General features: G+C 50.0%; 1 protein-coding gene across 1 annotated transcript; it reads right to left on the bottom strand.

Moving 5' to 3' along the window:
- Positions 1-11,162: 11,162 nt before the first annotated feature.
- Positions 11,163-14,636, bottom strand: EI90DRAFT_3152986 (pre-mRNA-splicing factor ATP-dependent RNA helicase PRP43). Its single transcript, XM_039065832.1, has 11 exons — positions 14,316-14,636; positions 14,152-14,265; positions 14,026-14,084; positions 13,849-13,970; positions 13,098-13,797; positions 12,636-13,044; positions 12,511-12,586; positions 12,332-12,454; positions 12,028-12,269; positions 11,854-11,972; positions 11,163-11,796 (listed from the first exon to the last, which is right to left on the bottom strand). The coding sequence occupies exons 1-11, from the start codon at positions 14,394-14,396 to the stop codon at positions 11,394-11,396; spliced, it is 2,448 nt and encodes an 815-aa protein (XP_038918586.1). The 5' UTR covers positions 14,397-14,636; the 3' UTR covers positions 11,163-11,393.
- Between the last annotated feature and the right edge of the window lie 313 nt (positions 14,637-14,949).

Raw genomic sequence — 14,949 nt, 5'->3', positions numbered from 1 at the left:
GTCACCATGTCCCACTGCTGTCAGGGCATGCCCCGACACACCCCGCCCGATCCCCGCTCCGCCTCCCCGCTCTGCACCGCCTCTCCCTCCTCTCCCTCTTCCTTCCTCCTGTTCTCCTTTCCTCTTTTCTTTCTTTCTCTCTTTCTCTTACATGGACCACCTTTCTCTCTGCTCAATGTATCATCGGCGCACATGCCCATCTCCCCTCCTGTATCTTACATCCCTACACCGCCGCCACCGCCGCCGCACTCGCCTTGCACCCTCAGCGGGCCCTCTTGGGATCTTCCGCGGAAGCATCCGGAGAGCCGTGGCTGTGTGCAAGGGTGACGTGGCGCACCCCACATGATCATTCCCGCATGTATATAATAACAGCTGGAGTGGGAACCGAAGAAGTAGCCTTCTTCTCACATTTCCACTTCAGGCAAGTAGTGTAGCCTTCCCCTTTAATGATGACTCACATTTCCACTTCAGACTAAGTGGTCGGGGACGCTCACCCTGCGACGGGATCGCCGCTACACATAGCCGTTATCCGTCCCACCGAGTCCCGCACGCCGGGACCTTGCCGCTTTCGGAGCTGTCCCTGACAACTGCCCAACATCCTGCCAGTCGATACGAGCGCAAGCCGACTCAGACCCCGTGATAGAGCCTGGGGATGGGATCTACGCCGCTATCATCCCCCCAGGGTGGGGACATGAGCTAAGAGCGACCACGACCCCATCGCAGCGGATGGCCCAGGAGGCCCACGAGCCGGAGGCAGAACCCGCACAGTTTGAGGCACTGGTGCCAGACCAGTACCAGGACTTCCGGGATGTATTCTCGAAGGAGGCCTTCGACCAGCTACCTCCACAGAAGCCCTGGGACCACACAATAGACCTGGCACCAGAGGCCAAACTCCCGAGAGGGAGGACCTTCCCCTGTCGAGGCCAGAACAGAAGGAACTAGACGAGTTCCTCCGCAAAAACCTGCGGAACGGATGCATATGGCCATCCAAGTCCCCGATGGGGGCACCAGTCTTCTTCGTCAAGAAGAAGGATGGGTTGTTACGCCTGGTCCAGGACTATTGCAAGCTCAACAAGATCATGGTGAAGAACTCATATCCCCTCCCCCTCATCTCGGACGTCCTCGTGCGCCTCCGAAATGCCAAGTACTTCTCGGTGCTAGACCTCCGCTGGGGGTTCAACAACGTCCGCATCAAGGACAGCGATGAATGGAAACCAGCATTCTCAACCAACCAGGGGCTGTTCGAGCCTACAGTCATGTTCTTTGGCCTATGCAACTCCCCAGCAACGTTCCAGACCATGATGAACGACATACTCCGAGACTTCATCAACCGGGAGGTTGTCATCTGTTACATGGATGACATCCTGATCTTCACCGCTACCCTGGAAGAACACCGGAAGGTCATCCACGAGGTTTTGGAAACGCTGCGAAGAAGGAAGCTCTTCTTGAAGCCGGAGAAGTGCAAGTTTGAGCGGACCCGAATCGAATACCTCGGCCTCATCATCACCGAGGGCAGCGTCATGATGGATCCCGTGAAGATCCGCGGAGTCCTCGACTGGCCGACCCCAACTAAGGTCAAAGAGGTGCAGTCCTTCCTGGGGTTCGTCAACTTCTACCGCCAGTTCATCAAAAATTTCTCGGAGATAGCCCGCCCCCTCCACGCATTAACCCGCAAGACGAAGACTTGGGCCTGGGGACCAGATGAGGACCATGCGTTCCGCACCCTCAAAGACACTGTCACCTCCGCCCCCATCCTCGCCTTCCCCACCGACACGGGCCACTTCAAGCTCGAGTGCGATGCCTCCAACTTCGCAACCAGCACCGTCCTCTCTCAGCTCCAGGCAGATGGAGAATTCCACCCAGTAGCCTTCATGTCAAAAAGCTTCACAGACATGGAACGCAACTATGAAGTGTATGACAAGGAAATGCTTGCAATAGTGCGCGCCCTCGAGGAATGGCAGCATTTTCTGCAAGGAGCAGAGGAGAAGGTTGATGTCTACACTGACCACCGCAATCTAGGGTACTTCCACACCACGCAGCGCCTGAACCGGCACCAAGCACAGTGGTCGCTCTTCCTCTCTCAGTTCCACTTTACCCTCATCCACCGCCCAGGAAAGCTCATGGGGAAACCGGATGCACTCTCACGCCACGCTGACCACTGGAGAGGTAAGGACGACAATGAGGGGCTGACACTCCTCCAACCAACTTGGTTCGAAACCCACGTGACAGAGGCGATCTCCGTAGAAGGAGAAGAGATGACTATCCTCAAGAGGATCTGCGGGGCAAAGGACCTGGATGAGAGCGTGGTGAAGGCGATGCAAGAACTCGGAGAGGGGACGGTTAGGTCAGATGAATGGGAGAAACAGGAAGAGCTAGTCCTATACAGAGGAAGAATATACGTCCCCAAGGACCCGCAGCTCCGCCACGACCTGGTGTGGCTACACCATGACACACGGGCAACAGGGCACCCAGGGCGATGGAAGACCCTGGAACTCGTCTCCCATGACTACTGGTGGCCCCGAATGGCAGAGTACGTAGGACGGTATGTGCATGGGTGTGACACCTGCAACCATGTCAAGTCCTTCCCCTCCCATAAGGTCGGAAAGCTCATCCTGAACAAAGTCCCTGCACGCCACTGGCAAGTGATCTCTGTCGACATGGTAGGGGAGCTCCCCAAGTCGAAGGGATACAACGCCATTCTCGTCGTAGTAGACCACCTATCCAAGTGCATCCATGCGGTCCCTACGGTGACAACAGTAGATTCAGTGGGAATCACACGGCTCTTCCTCAAACATGTCTGGAAACACCATGGCCTACCCGAAGAGATCCTCAGTGATAGAGGAAGCGCCTTCATCTCCCACTTCTCGAAGGAACTTGCAGACCTCCTTGGAGTCAAGCTCACCCCCTCGACACCCTACCACCCACAGACGGATGGACAAACTGAGCGGGTAAACCAGGAGATAGAAGCCTACCTCCGAGTGTTTGTCAACCACCGCCAAGATGACTGGGCAGACTGGCTCCCGCTAGTGGAGTTTGCCTACAACAACCACGTGTCAGGGACTGCATGTCAGTTCACAACGATAAAGGTGTTCCCGAGAATCCTAGTCGTTGTTAACGCTGAAGCGCCACCTTCAGTGGAGATAGGGCTTATATACATGGATACCGCTATCCACTAGAGCGCGGCTACAAACGAGATAAGGAACAGCCGATAGAATGACGACATGAAAAGATAACTATTCATTCGGATAATCGTAAGCGAGGTGTGGGAAAGGGGTGACATGTGGACGGAAGATAGAAGCGGGATGCTAAGCGAAAGCTAAGCGAGATTACCTGCATTCTTCGAATCTCTCCGGATCATCTGACGGCAACTCCCTTCCGGCATAGGGGGTCAGGGTAGCTGGTTAGGCCATGCCCTGACACCGCATCCACTCCGCTACCCGCCAAACCCCCTTTGAGCTCGACACTGGGCAACACCCCAGGATGGGGACAGAGCCCACACGCACGTCCGAGGTGGAAGCCGCAGATGCGTTCTCCTCAAGAATGATGAAAATGCAAGAGGAGGCGAAGGTGGCACTGGAGCACGCAGCGGATGAGATGGCCTGCTACTATGACCACAATCGTGGGGCAGCCCCTACATACCGAGAAGGCGACCAGGTCTGGCTTAGCACCCAGAACTACATGACTGACCGTCCGACCAAGAAGCTAGACCACAAGTGGATTGGCCCCTTCGTGATCACCAAAGTCGTCTCCCCCACCGCCGTCAAACTCCGACTCACTGCATGACAGAAGGAGATCCACCCAGTCGTGTCCGTGACAAACATCAGACCGCACCGCCCTGATGACATCGTGGAACACCCCGCCGACCCATGCCCAGGCCCAGACCTCATAGATGGGGAAGAAGAGTACAAGGTCGAAAAATTTCTGGACTCCAGATGGCGGTGCCGGAAACTCTGGTACTTGGAAAAGTATACCGGCTGGCCAAACTCAGAGAACCAGTGGCTCACACGCAACCATCTAACCCATGCCTCCGACCTAGTGGAAGACTTCCATCAGACGCACCCCCATGCCCCAGGGAGAGAAAGAGAAGACTGCCCAGCCACTTCGAGGTGAAGCGGCTTAAGGAGGGGGTGATGTCACATCAGCAAACCTGGATGCGGAGGCCTGAGAGCTCATAGAGCTCATAGAGCTCTCAGAGCTCTCAGAGTTTCAGTACTTTGAAATTGCAGGTCCCCTTCTCTCAGAGCTCCCCAAAGTAGTCAAAGCTCCGAAAAGTAGTCAAAGCTCATAGAGCTATATTTGCACACAGGGGACTATTATCTATATGAGCTCCCTGAGTATTTAATTTATCCGATATCAAAAATTAAAATTTAAGAGCATTGACTCTGGCATCATGTGATGAGTCACAGCCAAGTCCCTACCATGCAGGAAACTGAACAAACCAAGCTTAACTTTCAGCCCCCAATGCGGCACTACACACCAAGGGTATACAGTATAGCCAAATTAATATATAGACCAAATTTAGGGATATACATATATAGTTAATCTGAAATTACTCAAGGAAAATGCGGGAAAATGAGTGGAGAAATGGGGGGGAAATGAGGGAAATTTGAGGGGGGAATGGGGGAAATTGAGGAGGGAATTGGGGGGGGGAATGAGGGGGGAATGAGGAGGGAATGAGGGGGAATGAGGAGGGAATGAGGAAGGGAATGAGGAGGGGAATGAGGGGGAATGAGGAGGGAATGAGGGGGGAATGAAGGGAAATTTGAAGGGGGGAATGGGGGGAAATTTGGAGGGGAATGGGGGGGGATGGGGGGGGAATGAGGGGAAATTTGGAGGGGGAATGGGGGAGAAATGGGGGAAATTGAGGTGGGAATTGGGGGGGGGAATGAGGTGGGGAATGAGGGAAAAATTGAGGGGGAAATGGGGGGAAAATGAGGGGGAATTTGAAGGGGGAAATTGGGAGGGGGAATGGGGGGGAATGAGGGGAAAATCGAAGGGGGGGATGGGGGGAAATTGAGGGGGGGATGAAGGGGAAAATGGGAGGAAAATGAGGGGGAACTGGGGGGTTTCTAAAAAGTCAGGGAAAATTAAGGAAATTTCAGAAAATGGGGGACTTTCTAAAAATGGAGAATGTCCAAAAAATCAGAAAATTTGGGATAAGTTAGGGAGAGATATTTCAGGAAATTAGGAATAATTGGAAAAGAAATTAAATCACTTTTTTGATAATTCAATGTGTATTGGAAAGTGCCAAAGTGGGGCAATGTAGCAATGCATGTTTCAGTGTTAGAAAAGTCTCCCACCATGTTTTGGTGAGCCAAATAACCATGGCTTTTTGACCACGGGAAATTTGGTGTCAAAGGCTTGGATGATATCTGAAGAATACATCAGCTTTTTGTTTGCTTTATTGGGTGGTATTTTTAATTTACTTCAGTTGGAACACTTTTTTAAAACTGATTTATACCCTACATAACATGCATGGTTACATTGCCACACTTTGGTGCTTTCCAATTCACATAGAATCATCAAAATTGGTTGAGTTTTGAGCAAGAAATGAGATGAAAGATAAAGTGCAAATTTTTGAATTTCAGAGTTTTCCTCATATTTTGTAAATAGCAATAAACAAATAAGGTGCTGATTTTAGTAAACACAAAAGGTATATGAGCTTTCAGAGCAATGACAATGGCCATTTTACACACACATATATCCATATTATCTTTGCACTACTGGTGCCAAAATAACTAAGCAGATTTCATGGAGATATGAAGACCATCCATTATTTAAAAACAAAAAGCTCTATGAGCTCTATGAGCTCAGTGAGCTCATAGAGCTCATAGAGCTTTTCAAGTAATGATGCTGGCCATTTAATATGCATTTCCAAAAATGTATATACATATTATCTTTGCACTTCTGCATCCTTAGGAGAACAAAATCATTCAAACATTTAATTTTCTCCACCCAATGTGTAGAGGGTGCACAGCAAAAAGACTCAATTTGCTCACAGAGCTCACAGAGCTCCCTACCAAGTTTGCTGATGCAGGGCATGCCCCGACATGCCCCGCCCGATCCCCGCTCCGCACCGCCTCTCCCTCCTCTCCCTCTTTCTTTCTCCTGTTCTCCTTTCCTCCTTTCTTTCTTTCTCTCTTTCTCTTACATGGACCACCTTCCCCGCTGCTCAATGTATCACCGGCACACATGCCCATTTCCCCTCCTGTATCTTACACCCCTATATCGCCGCCACCACCACCGCACTCGCCCTGCACCCACAGTGGGCCCTCTCGGGATCTCCCACGGAAGCACCCGGAGAGCCGTGGCTGTGTGCAAGGGTGACGTGGCGCACCCCACGTGATCATTCCCGCATGTATATAATAACAGCTGGAGTGGGAACCGAAGAAGTAGCCTTCTTCTCACATTTCCACTTCAGACTAAGTGGTCGGGGACGCTCACCCCGCAACGGGACCGTCGCTACGCATAGGCGACACCTGTCCCCTCGAGTCCCTCACGCTGGGACCTCGCCACTTTCAGAGCTGTCCCTGACAACAGCATCACATAGGATTTGAACCAGAACTGTCAGGGACAGCTCCAAAAGCGGTGAGGTCCCTGCGCGCGGGACTCGGTGGGACGAGTAGCGGCTGTGCGTAGTGGTGATCCCGTCATGGGGTGAGCATCCCTGACCACTTAAGCTGAAGTGGGAAGTTGAGGTTATCATTAAAGGGGAAAGCTACGGTACTTACCTGAAGTGGGAAGTTGAGAAGAAGGCTGCTTCTTCTGTTCCCACCCCAGGCACTATTATATACATGCGGCTAGGGTCACATGGAGGAAGCCACGTCATCTCCACACACAGCCACACCTCCCTGGGTGTCTCCGCAGAAGATCCCGGAGGTGGCCGCTCAGTAGGCAGGAGTGTGCGCGGCGCATGCAGCGATTGGGGGGGCGGGGTTAGGTATGTAGTGGTACATAGAGAAAGGGAAATCGACCATAGAATAGAAATAGAAATAGAGATAGAGAGAAAGGGGAAAGTGGGGGGGAAGAGATGGGGAGTGATAGCGGGGTAGTGCGGTACGGCGCAGGGTGCAGCGCGGGGTCAGGCAGGCATGCCCTGACAAGAACCCTCTAAACACAGAATTGAAGAGAAGACAGCAGTAGCCGCTAAGCCAAACCAATTCATCTATATGAATAGTTATTCTGGCCTCAGCAATCTTCATCCACTATTTTCTTCTTACTGTACACAACTTTCTTTTCCCTTCCCTTAAATGCCCCAAGGTGCCCGGGCACCTGCCCGTGCGTCTTCATGCTTGCATCCTATTCTATGGAATAAGCCACTGATGAATATTCCTGACACATGAAATGGGCTTTTTCGCACTTAGGCATCGGCTGTTTCCACTTCACACAATGTACACTTTGCATACTTAACATATTTAGACAAGGGTCACATGAGGAAAAATACATTTGTTTATTCGGCGATTCCCACTAATCTTAGACTGTATTGTAGTGGAGTTATCCGAATTGAATTGTTATATTGTCAGCCTGTCCAGCTCACTGTCTGTGCACCATTGTTAGACACTGGTCCGGGGTCGGCACCGAAGGTCGCCATTAGTGGGCTGCTATAGGCCGCGATGGCCATGATGCCGCAAACAAGGCCTGGGGGTAGGGCATTTGGCCTCAGCAACTCTAAAGGGAGTGCTGTGCCCCCTAGCTGTCTCTTGGCCCTCATTTCGAACTCACTGGGGTTGCCTTGTTGGGGTCAGGACTTAGGGGTCATGGTCACATCGATATTAGAGCTAAGGTACAATAAAGTATCATACAGGATATATATAGGAAGAAGAAATGAATGGAAGCGGACCCGGGCCGGAGGCCGAAGGGTCCGGAAGCAAACAAGAATAAGGAGCGGGGTTGGCCGCATAGCGGCCGGCAATGACCGATGGTCAAAACAAACAATAACAGATAAATAAAGGAAAGAGCGTAGGGCCGCGATAGCGGCGATGGTATCGTAGCGGCGCTGGACTCGGAGTTGGGCCAGAGTCAGGTGCAGGGATGATAGTGGCCCTGTAGGGGCCAAGTGGGCGGGGTAGGGGAGTCGTGCTGGGCACGGTGCCGGAGGCGGACTCAGGGTGGGGAGGTTAGTGTGGCTGTAGGGGAGTCGGCCAGGTGCAGGGGAGCCTAGGGGCAAGCAGGGGAGTGAGCAGGGAGTCCTCAGGGAGGATAGGGCTGAGGTCGGGGCTCGCGCTTACGCTTGCATAGCGGTAATGGGCTCGGGCGGCATCGGGACAGGTGGCTAATGGGCCGGAATGCACGGCCATGACAACCATGCTGGCCACTGTCCAGAGGGGTGTCAAGACTGTTTCCCACGGTCTAGACACACTTCACATAGTTGGATAGCCCCATTGAACAGCTTCCAGAATATATAATTTGAGACTGAATTGATGCATAAATTATCGAGAAAAATGCAAAATACTTTTTCGGACACGAGTCTGCAAATGCTTGTGGCTGTCCAAACTCACTGTCTGTGCACAATGATGGCCACTGTCCAGAGGGGTGTCAGGACTGTTTCCCACGGTGTCAACATACTTTACACCAATGGATAGCCCGTTTGGATAGCTTCCTAATTTGGGACTAAATTGACCAGTAAATCATTGAGAAAAATGCAAAATACTTTTTTGGACACGAGTCTTTTGGGATAACTCTGTGCTCATGCTGACCACTGTCTAAGCTATTCAAATGGGCTATTCATTGATGTAAAGTGTGTTGATGCCATGGGAAACAGTCCTGACACCCTTTAGACAGTGGTCAGCATGAGCACAGAGTTATCCCAAAAGACTCGTGTCCAAAAAAGTATTTTGCATTTTTCTCAATGATTTACTGGTCAATTTAGTCCCAAATTAGGAAGCTATCCAAACGGGCTATCCATTGGTGTAAAGTATGTTGACACCGTGGGAAACAGTCCTGACACCCCTCTGGACAGTGGCCATCATTGTGCACAGACAGTGAGTTTGGACAGCCACAAGCATTTGCAGACTCGTGTCCGAAAAAGTATTTTGCATTTTTCTCGATAATTTATGCATCAATTCAGTCTCAAATTATATATTCTGGAAGCTGTTCAATGGGGCTATCCAACTATGTGAAGTGTGTCTAGACCGTGGGAAACAGTCTTGACACTCCTCTGGACAGTGGCCAGCATGGTGCACAGACAGTGAGCTGGACAGGCTGACAATATAACAATTTAATTCGGATAACTCCACTACAATACAGTCTAAGATTAGTGGGAATCGCCGAATAAACAAATGTATTTTTCCTCATGTGACCCTTGTCTAATGTAAGTATGCAAAGTGTACATTGTGTGAAGTGGAAACAGCCGATGCCTAAGTGCGAAAAAGCCCATTTCATGTGTCAGGAATATTCATCGGTGGCTTATTCCATACTATTCATTTCCTTCATGTCGCAATGTTGTAATTGGCGGATTCAAAAAATATCATCATTTTCATATTCGTCAAACACGTGATTTTTTGCGGGATGTACTGGGGGAATGTTTTAGGTTTGCTACTTGAACTGGTCTCGTTGAAATAAATGGGGACCCCCGTGATCGGGGGCGCCCGGGAGTCCCACACAAGCGTGCGTAATCGCATTTCCTCACCGTGGCAGTTCCGGTCCAAGCCCGATTCCATTCCCGGGGATCACCTGACCCCAACACAAACCCCAAATACAACGTATTCGCGAAAGCTACTGGGGTTCCACAAAAAATAAAAAATAAAAAAAATAAAAATAAAAATAAATAAATGGGGAAAAGCTTTACTCTTTTCCACAGTGGGCTAAAAACTGACGCATCGTCCTCTGATTTTGTCAGGGCGTGCGTCCCATTGCTCGAATTTCCTAACCCGCCTGTGCTACAAATGGGTACAAAGCGGAATGGGTCCTGCATCCATTACGGGACCAACGTAGACCTAAATATTTTAGGTCAAAATTACAAACACTACTTCAATGCTGTTACCATCGAACGTTATGACGCAATCTTAGGCGCTCCGTGGCATAAGGCGATGGCAAGCACGTCGTTCATATCCATGGAGGACAAATCCCTTCGACGCTCCAACGGAACATTCCTTCGTATCTACGGGTCGTCATGGCCGTCGTAATCAATACGGCCTTGCGAAAAGGCCCGCGCCCGACAGTAACCGGATGACTACCTCTTCAAGTACATACACAGAGATTGCGACTCCATGGAGCGAAGGAGACTTCGCTACCCAATCACCCCTCACAAGAGGGGAGTGAGGATTGCCCCAAACGACTTCTCGCAGTGAAAGAAAAGCAGATAACGACGTACCGTTTGAATTTCCAGTTCACTGGCCTGGCCCAAGTCAGGCGATTTGCCGGATTGTGTACGTGTACATGTTGGCAACTCAGCGAATGCGAACCTAGTAGAACTTGATACCTACAAGTTATCTCGGGACGTGGCTGTGGCACTATATATGTAAGGATTGCTGCTGCAAAACGCGCGCAAGTTCGCAGGACAACCAAGGGAAGTGGACTCACTTCATGCTGAAGCATCTTGCGGCTCTCCCAAAGCCTGGTTCTTTCTGGCTGCGCCATGAACAAATGCATGAAATGGATGGTTAATGCGCATGTCCTATGGCCATGATTCAACAAATAATCACAGGTCTTGTATAGGAATCTAGGGGAACCCATCAACTTTTTCAGATAACGTTCGCGCTTGATCTTGTGTTCAGACACCAAGTAATCATGTGGAAGAACATTGGAAATCAGACAAGATTAGAGTAGCTCGATTAATGCCCATCCAGCCATTCTTGCCAATGGGGTCGAACCAGATGCCGTAACTGACTCTCGAGACAACGTACGGTCGGAAACCCGCAGCGTTCCTCCCGGGGACACGGGCAGTCCTGAAGTCAAAGCACGACTCAGCCAGAACTTCCCATCATGTCCCCGACCACTCTGGCAGTAATCTTAATCCATACCTCGGGGGCGTCTGAGGGTTGGAAGCATAGTCCACCTTCGGAAGTAAAATATGTGGATGGGCTGTCTCTTTATTTAAGAAACCTGCCGGAGCTACTGGAAGATTCCTAGGACTCTGGCATTGGGTTTTAAGGATGATTTGAGTTATGGGCCGGATAAATTTGTGCTCGCTTAGTAAGAACCTTAAAGTAGACGTTGACGAGCTCGAGTATAGTAGGATTTCAGTGGGAATGAAAATGAAAAGTAGAAGATCGTATGGAATAATGTACAATGATCATTCCAGCTATCGCTATTAATTTCATTGCTTCTGACAGCAGTGCCGTCGCAAGGCCGGATGAAAATGGGAGGCAAATTAAATAAGGTCAAGGATGGAAAAAGGAAAATTGCGATACAGTACATCACAGCTTTCGCGTCTCATCTCGACCACTGATACCTCAAGCTTCCCCCACCACCCTTTTTTTCTTGCCATGGCCATTAATACCACCCCTCCCCGCGACCGTCTCCTTACGGTGACCACTAACAGCATTGTCCTTCCCCGGGACTCCTTCCTTACCGTGACCACTAATTTCAGCGTCCTTCCTCGCGCCTCCCTTCTTGCCGCGATTATTGCTCTTCCTGCCTTCCTTTCCACGACCACTAAGCCCGTCGTCCTTGCCCACAACTTCCTTGTCCTTGCCATTAATATCGTCGTCCTTCCCCGCAGCCTCCTTCCCTCGACCACTAACATCATCGTCCTTCCTCGCGGTCCCCTCTTCGATAACTTCTTGCAGCGCCCACTTGATCTTTCCATCAGGGAAGGTCTTCAAATCAAAATATTGGGGAGCGAGCTCAAGCAACCTGATGGTAAAACGAACAGTGAATGGTGTGATTTCTTGAATGCCGTGAGGCAGTTACCATTCGCCTTGCACAGCGGTTACCGTGCGGATGTACGGTTGGAGAGTCAATACGAATTCGTTGAAGAGAACCCATTCCGGATCTGAATCAAGGCCACAAGTAGGGTGTAATCGGACGGGCTGTTGGAACGAGCATCAATCCCTTGTTTGTTGCTCTGAGTATATGTGAACGCACTTGGTGGTCTTTGACTGTTAAGTACGTCTTCCGCTGGTTTTCTCTGTGAGCGATCTGCATGAAGAAGGCGCACACTAAGGATTTGCGAATATTGATATAAAGTTGCCGTCGATCTATAGTTGACACAAGGCCAATATCGTGCCTCTCCATCATGGATTTGATCTGTGTTCGGACGCTTTGAGCCTGACTGAGCGCCCTATTGGACAAGTAATTATTCCATGTCCATTGCTTATTGCGCAAATCTACCCCCAAGGGCGATACATTGGAATGAGTAAGGGAATCTCATGGGGTGTATGGTGCTCACTGCGCATGTAATTGTTGAACACTGTCAAGAGCGTAAGGTGGTCGCTCTCTGGAACGGTGAATAGAGCTCTAGCGGAATCGGCCTCGGCACGCCGATCAGGAGGACGAAGAAAAACAGTTGGGACTATTATGATATTCTGATTAAGCAACGAGTCATTATCGCCTCAGGCGCACACCTACCAGAAAGCATCGAAACAATGGTCAAGACCTCATCGCTGCAGGAAAACCCAACACTCGATGTCAATAGCTTGGATAGCTGATGAAAAGTGAGACGAGATACAGATTGTAAGCGCGATCTTACCGACTTGAGGGTCGAGTGGGAACTCCGCCATGATTCTCCCGAGATCTGTGAGGTTACTTCTATTATCCAATGCACCGAGATAGTTTAACAACTCCAAAGCGCGCATAATCGTTTCCGGAGCTGGGCTATCCATATAATCAAAGTGCACTAGGTCGGTTATCCCAAGCTTTATCAACTCAAGAACGGTATTGGAAAGGTTGCATCGAAGGATTTCTGGGTGCGTCTGTTCTTCCAGTTCCGATATGAAATCCTTCTCTGTATATAATCGGAAGCATTTTCCTGGCCGCGTTCGACCTGCACGCCCAGCTCGCTGTTTGGCAGACGCCTTAGAAATTGGAGCCACGAGTAAAGACTCAACCCGGATACGAGGGTTGTAGACGCTCTGTTTTGAGAAGCCAGTGTCGACAACGTATCTGCAAAGTGACAAAGTTAGTCCAGTTCGTGACCTTAATGTCAAGGCACTTACACGATCCCATCGATTGTTAATGAGGTTTCTGCGATGTTCGTTGAAACGACCACTTTCCGACCTGGAGGACCTCCGTCTATTAAAGGAGGCGGCGGTTCGTCGAAGATTCGCTGTTGCTGTAGCGGCGGTAGTGACGCATATAAAGGTATGCAAACCAAAGGTCCAACAACGTCGGGGTTGTGTTTCTGGAGGTCATCCACTTCCACACAAATCTTACGGCAGGAATCTTCAATTTCTTCTTCTCCTGTCAAGAAAACCAGGATGTCTCCTGGCTTTTCAGTTTGGTGTATCGTGAGGACTGCGCGAATCGCAGCGTTAACGTAGTCTGGCTCTGGTTCCTGCGTATAGAAAACTTCAACGGGGAATATGCGACCAGGTACTTTAAGCAAGGGGGCCGTCCTCCCGGGCTTCAAACCAAAGTACGTTTGGAATCTACGCGCATCGAGAGTGGCACTCATCACAATCAACTTGAGGTCAGATCTCTTCCGTAAGATATCCTTCAGAAGACCCATGAGGATATCGGTAGCTAGGGAACGTTCATGGGCCTCATCAAGAATGATCGTGGAATAGCGCGAGAGTGTTGGGTCGGACATAGCTTCCCGAAGCAGTACTCCATCGGTCATATACTTGAGGAATGTCTTTCCTGGCTCTGTCACATCCTCGAAACGGATAGCATATCCCACCTCCTTCCCGAGTCGAACTATAGATGCTCGTGAGATAAGCGCCATGGCCATCTAGAAGCACAGGATACCATCCATTTCCTCCGCGACGCGCCGCGCCACTGACATTGCGGCGACTCGGCGCGGCTGAGTACACCCAACTATCTTCCTTCTAGTGTGCGGTAAATCGGAATAAACCACCCACTGAGGTATTCTTGACTCGACTCGTCAACCATTTAAGTATGTGTAAAACAGACAAAACAACGAACTGCGTAGTTTTCCCCGAGCCGGTTTCGCCTATCATGATCATGACCTGGTTATGGTTCAGCTAGAAAAGGTATAGGGAACCGTTGAGCATGCTCTAAAGCTGAGCAAACATAAGGTCTCCAATTTACCACATCAAGAAATTCTTCCATTTTAGCGTAAACTGGGAGATTTGTTCGGGATTTCAAGAGCTTTTCATATTTGGAAGAGTAGGGTAACTTTGTAAATGGATTAATGCGCGCATCCTAAAATGCGCAATGAGCCCGCTGAAGCTCGTTGGAACATGAAAACTGACAAGGACATTTTCTACCTGCCTTGCTGTTACGCAGCGGGGCACGAGTCCTTCCAAAGGGTCAAGGGTCTCCGCAGGAGGCATATCTCGGAGCGCTTATATGGGCCTATGAGGAGACAAAAGTGCAACCCGATCGTGGTTACGATTGCATTTAATCTGACTCAACTCTTCCTCTTATGGAAGCTAATCCAATTCATCAGAATCTAACCCCAATTACAATACGAACTCGATATTCGTAGCGATCAGCGAGCGCTGAGACGCCTCATCCGGGAAGGTGCCTTCATACCAGAAAGTGAACGTGGTGAGCGCAGTTTGAATGATCTGATCATGAACGCAATACCCCAGAATTCAGTTTGTATCCGTAGAGAAAATCAAATACTGTATACATCCTTCAACCTCTACACTTAACAACGACAGTATTATTTCCTGAAGCCCCTTCCGAATGTACATATAAATTTTCTATCGACAGCCAACTGTCAACTTGTAACACAGGTCTGCTTCTACCCATCGGTCTACCTGTAGAGGCGCATAAAAACGGGAGGAATCGATGATTGGTACTCTCCATGCGATGAACACCCACACCCTTCCCAGCTACATGGGAGGTTCGAGAACGCCAAAGCAGCAATTGGTGGATTGA

The sequence above is a fragment of the Cantharellus anzutake genome (assembly GCF_015039405.1).
Source record: "Cantharellus anzutake strain C23 chromosome Unknown EI90scaffold_13, whole genome shotgun sequence".
Taxonomy (NCBI): Eukaryota; Fungi; Basidiomycota; class Agaricomycetes; order Cantharellales; family Hydnaceae; genus Cantharellus; species Cantharellus anzutake.
This window is presented reverse-complemented; position numbering and strand designations above follow the sequence as displayed.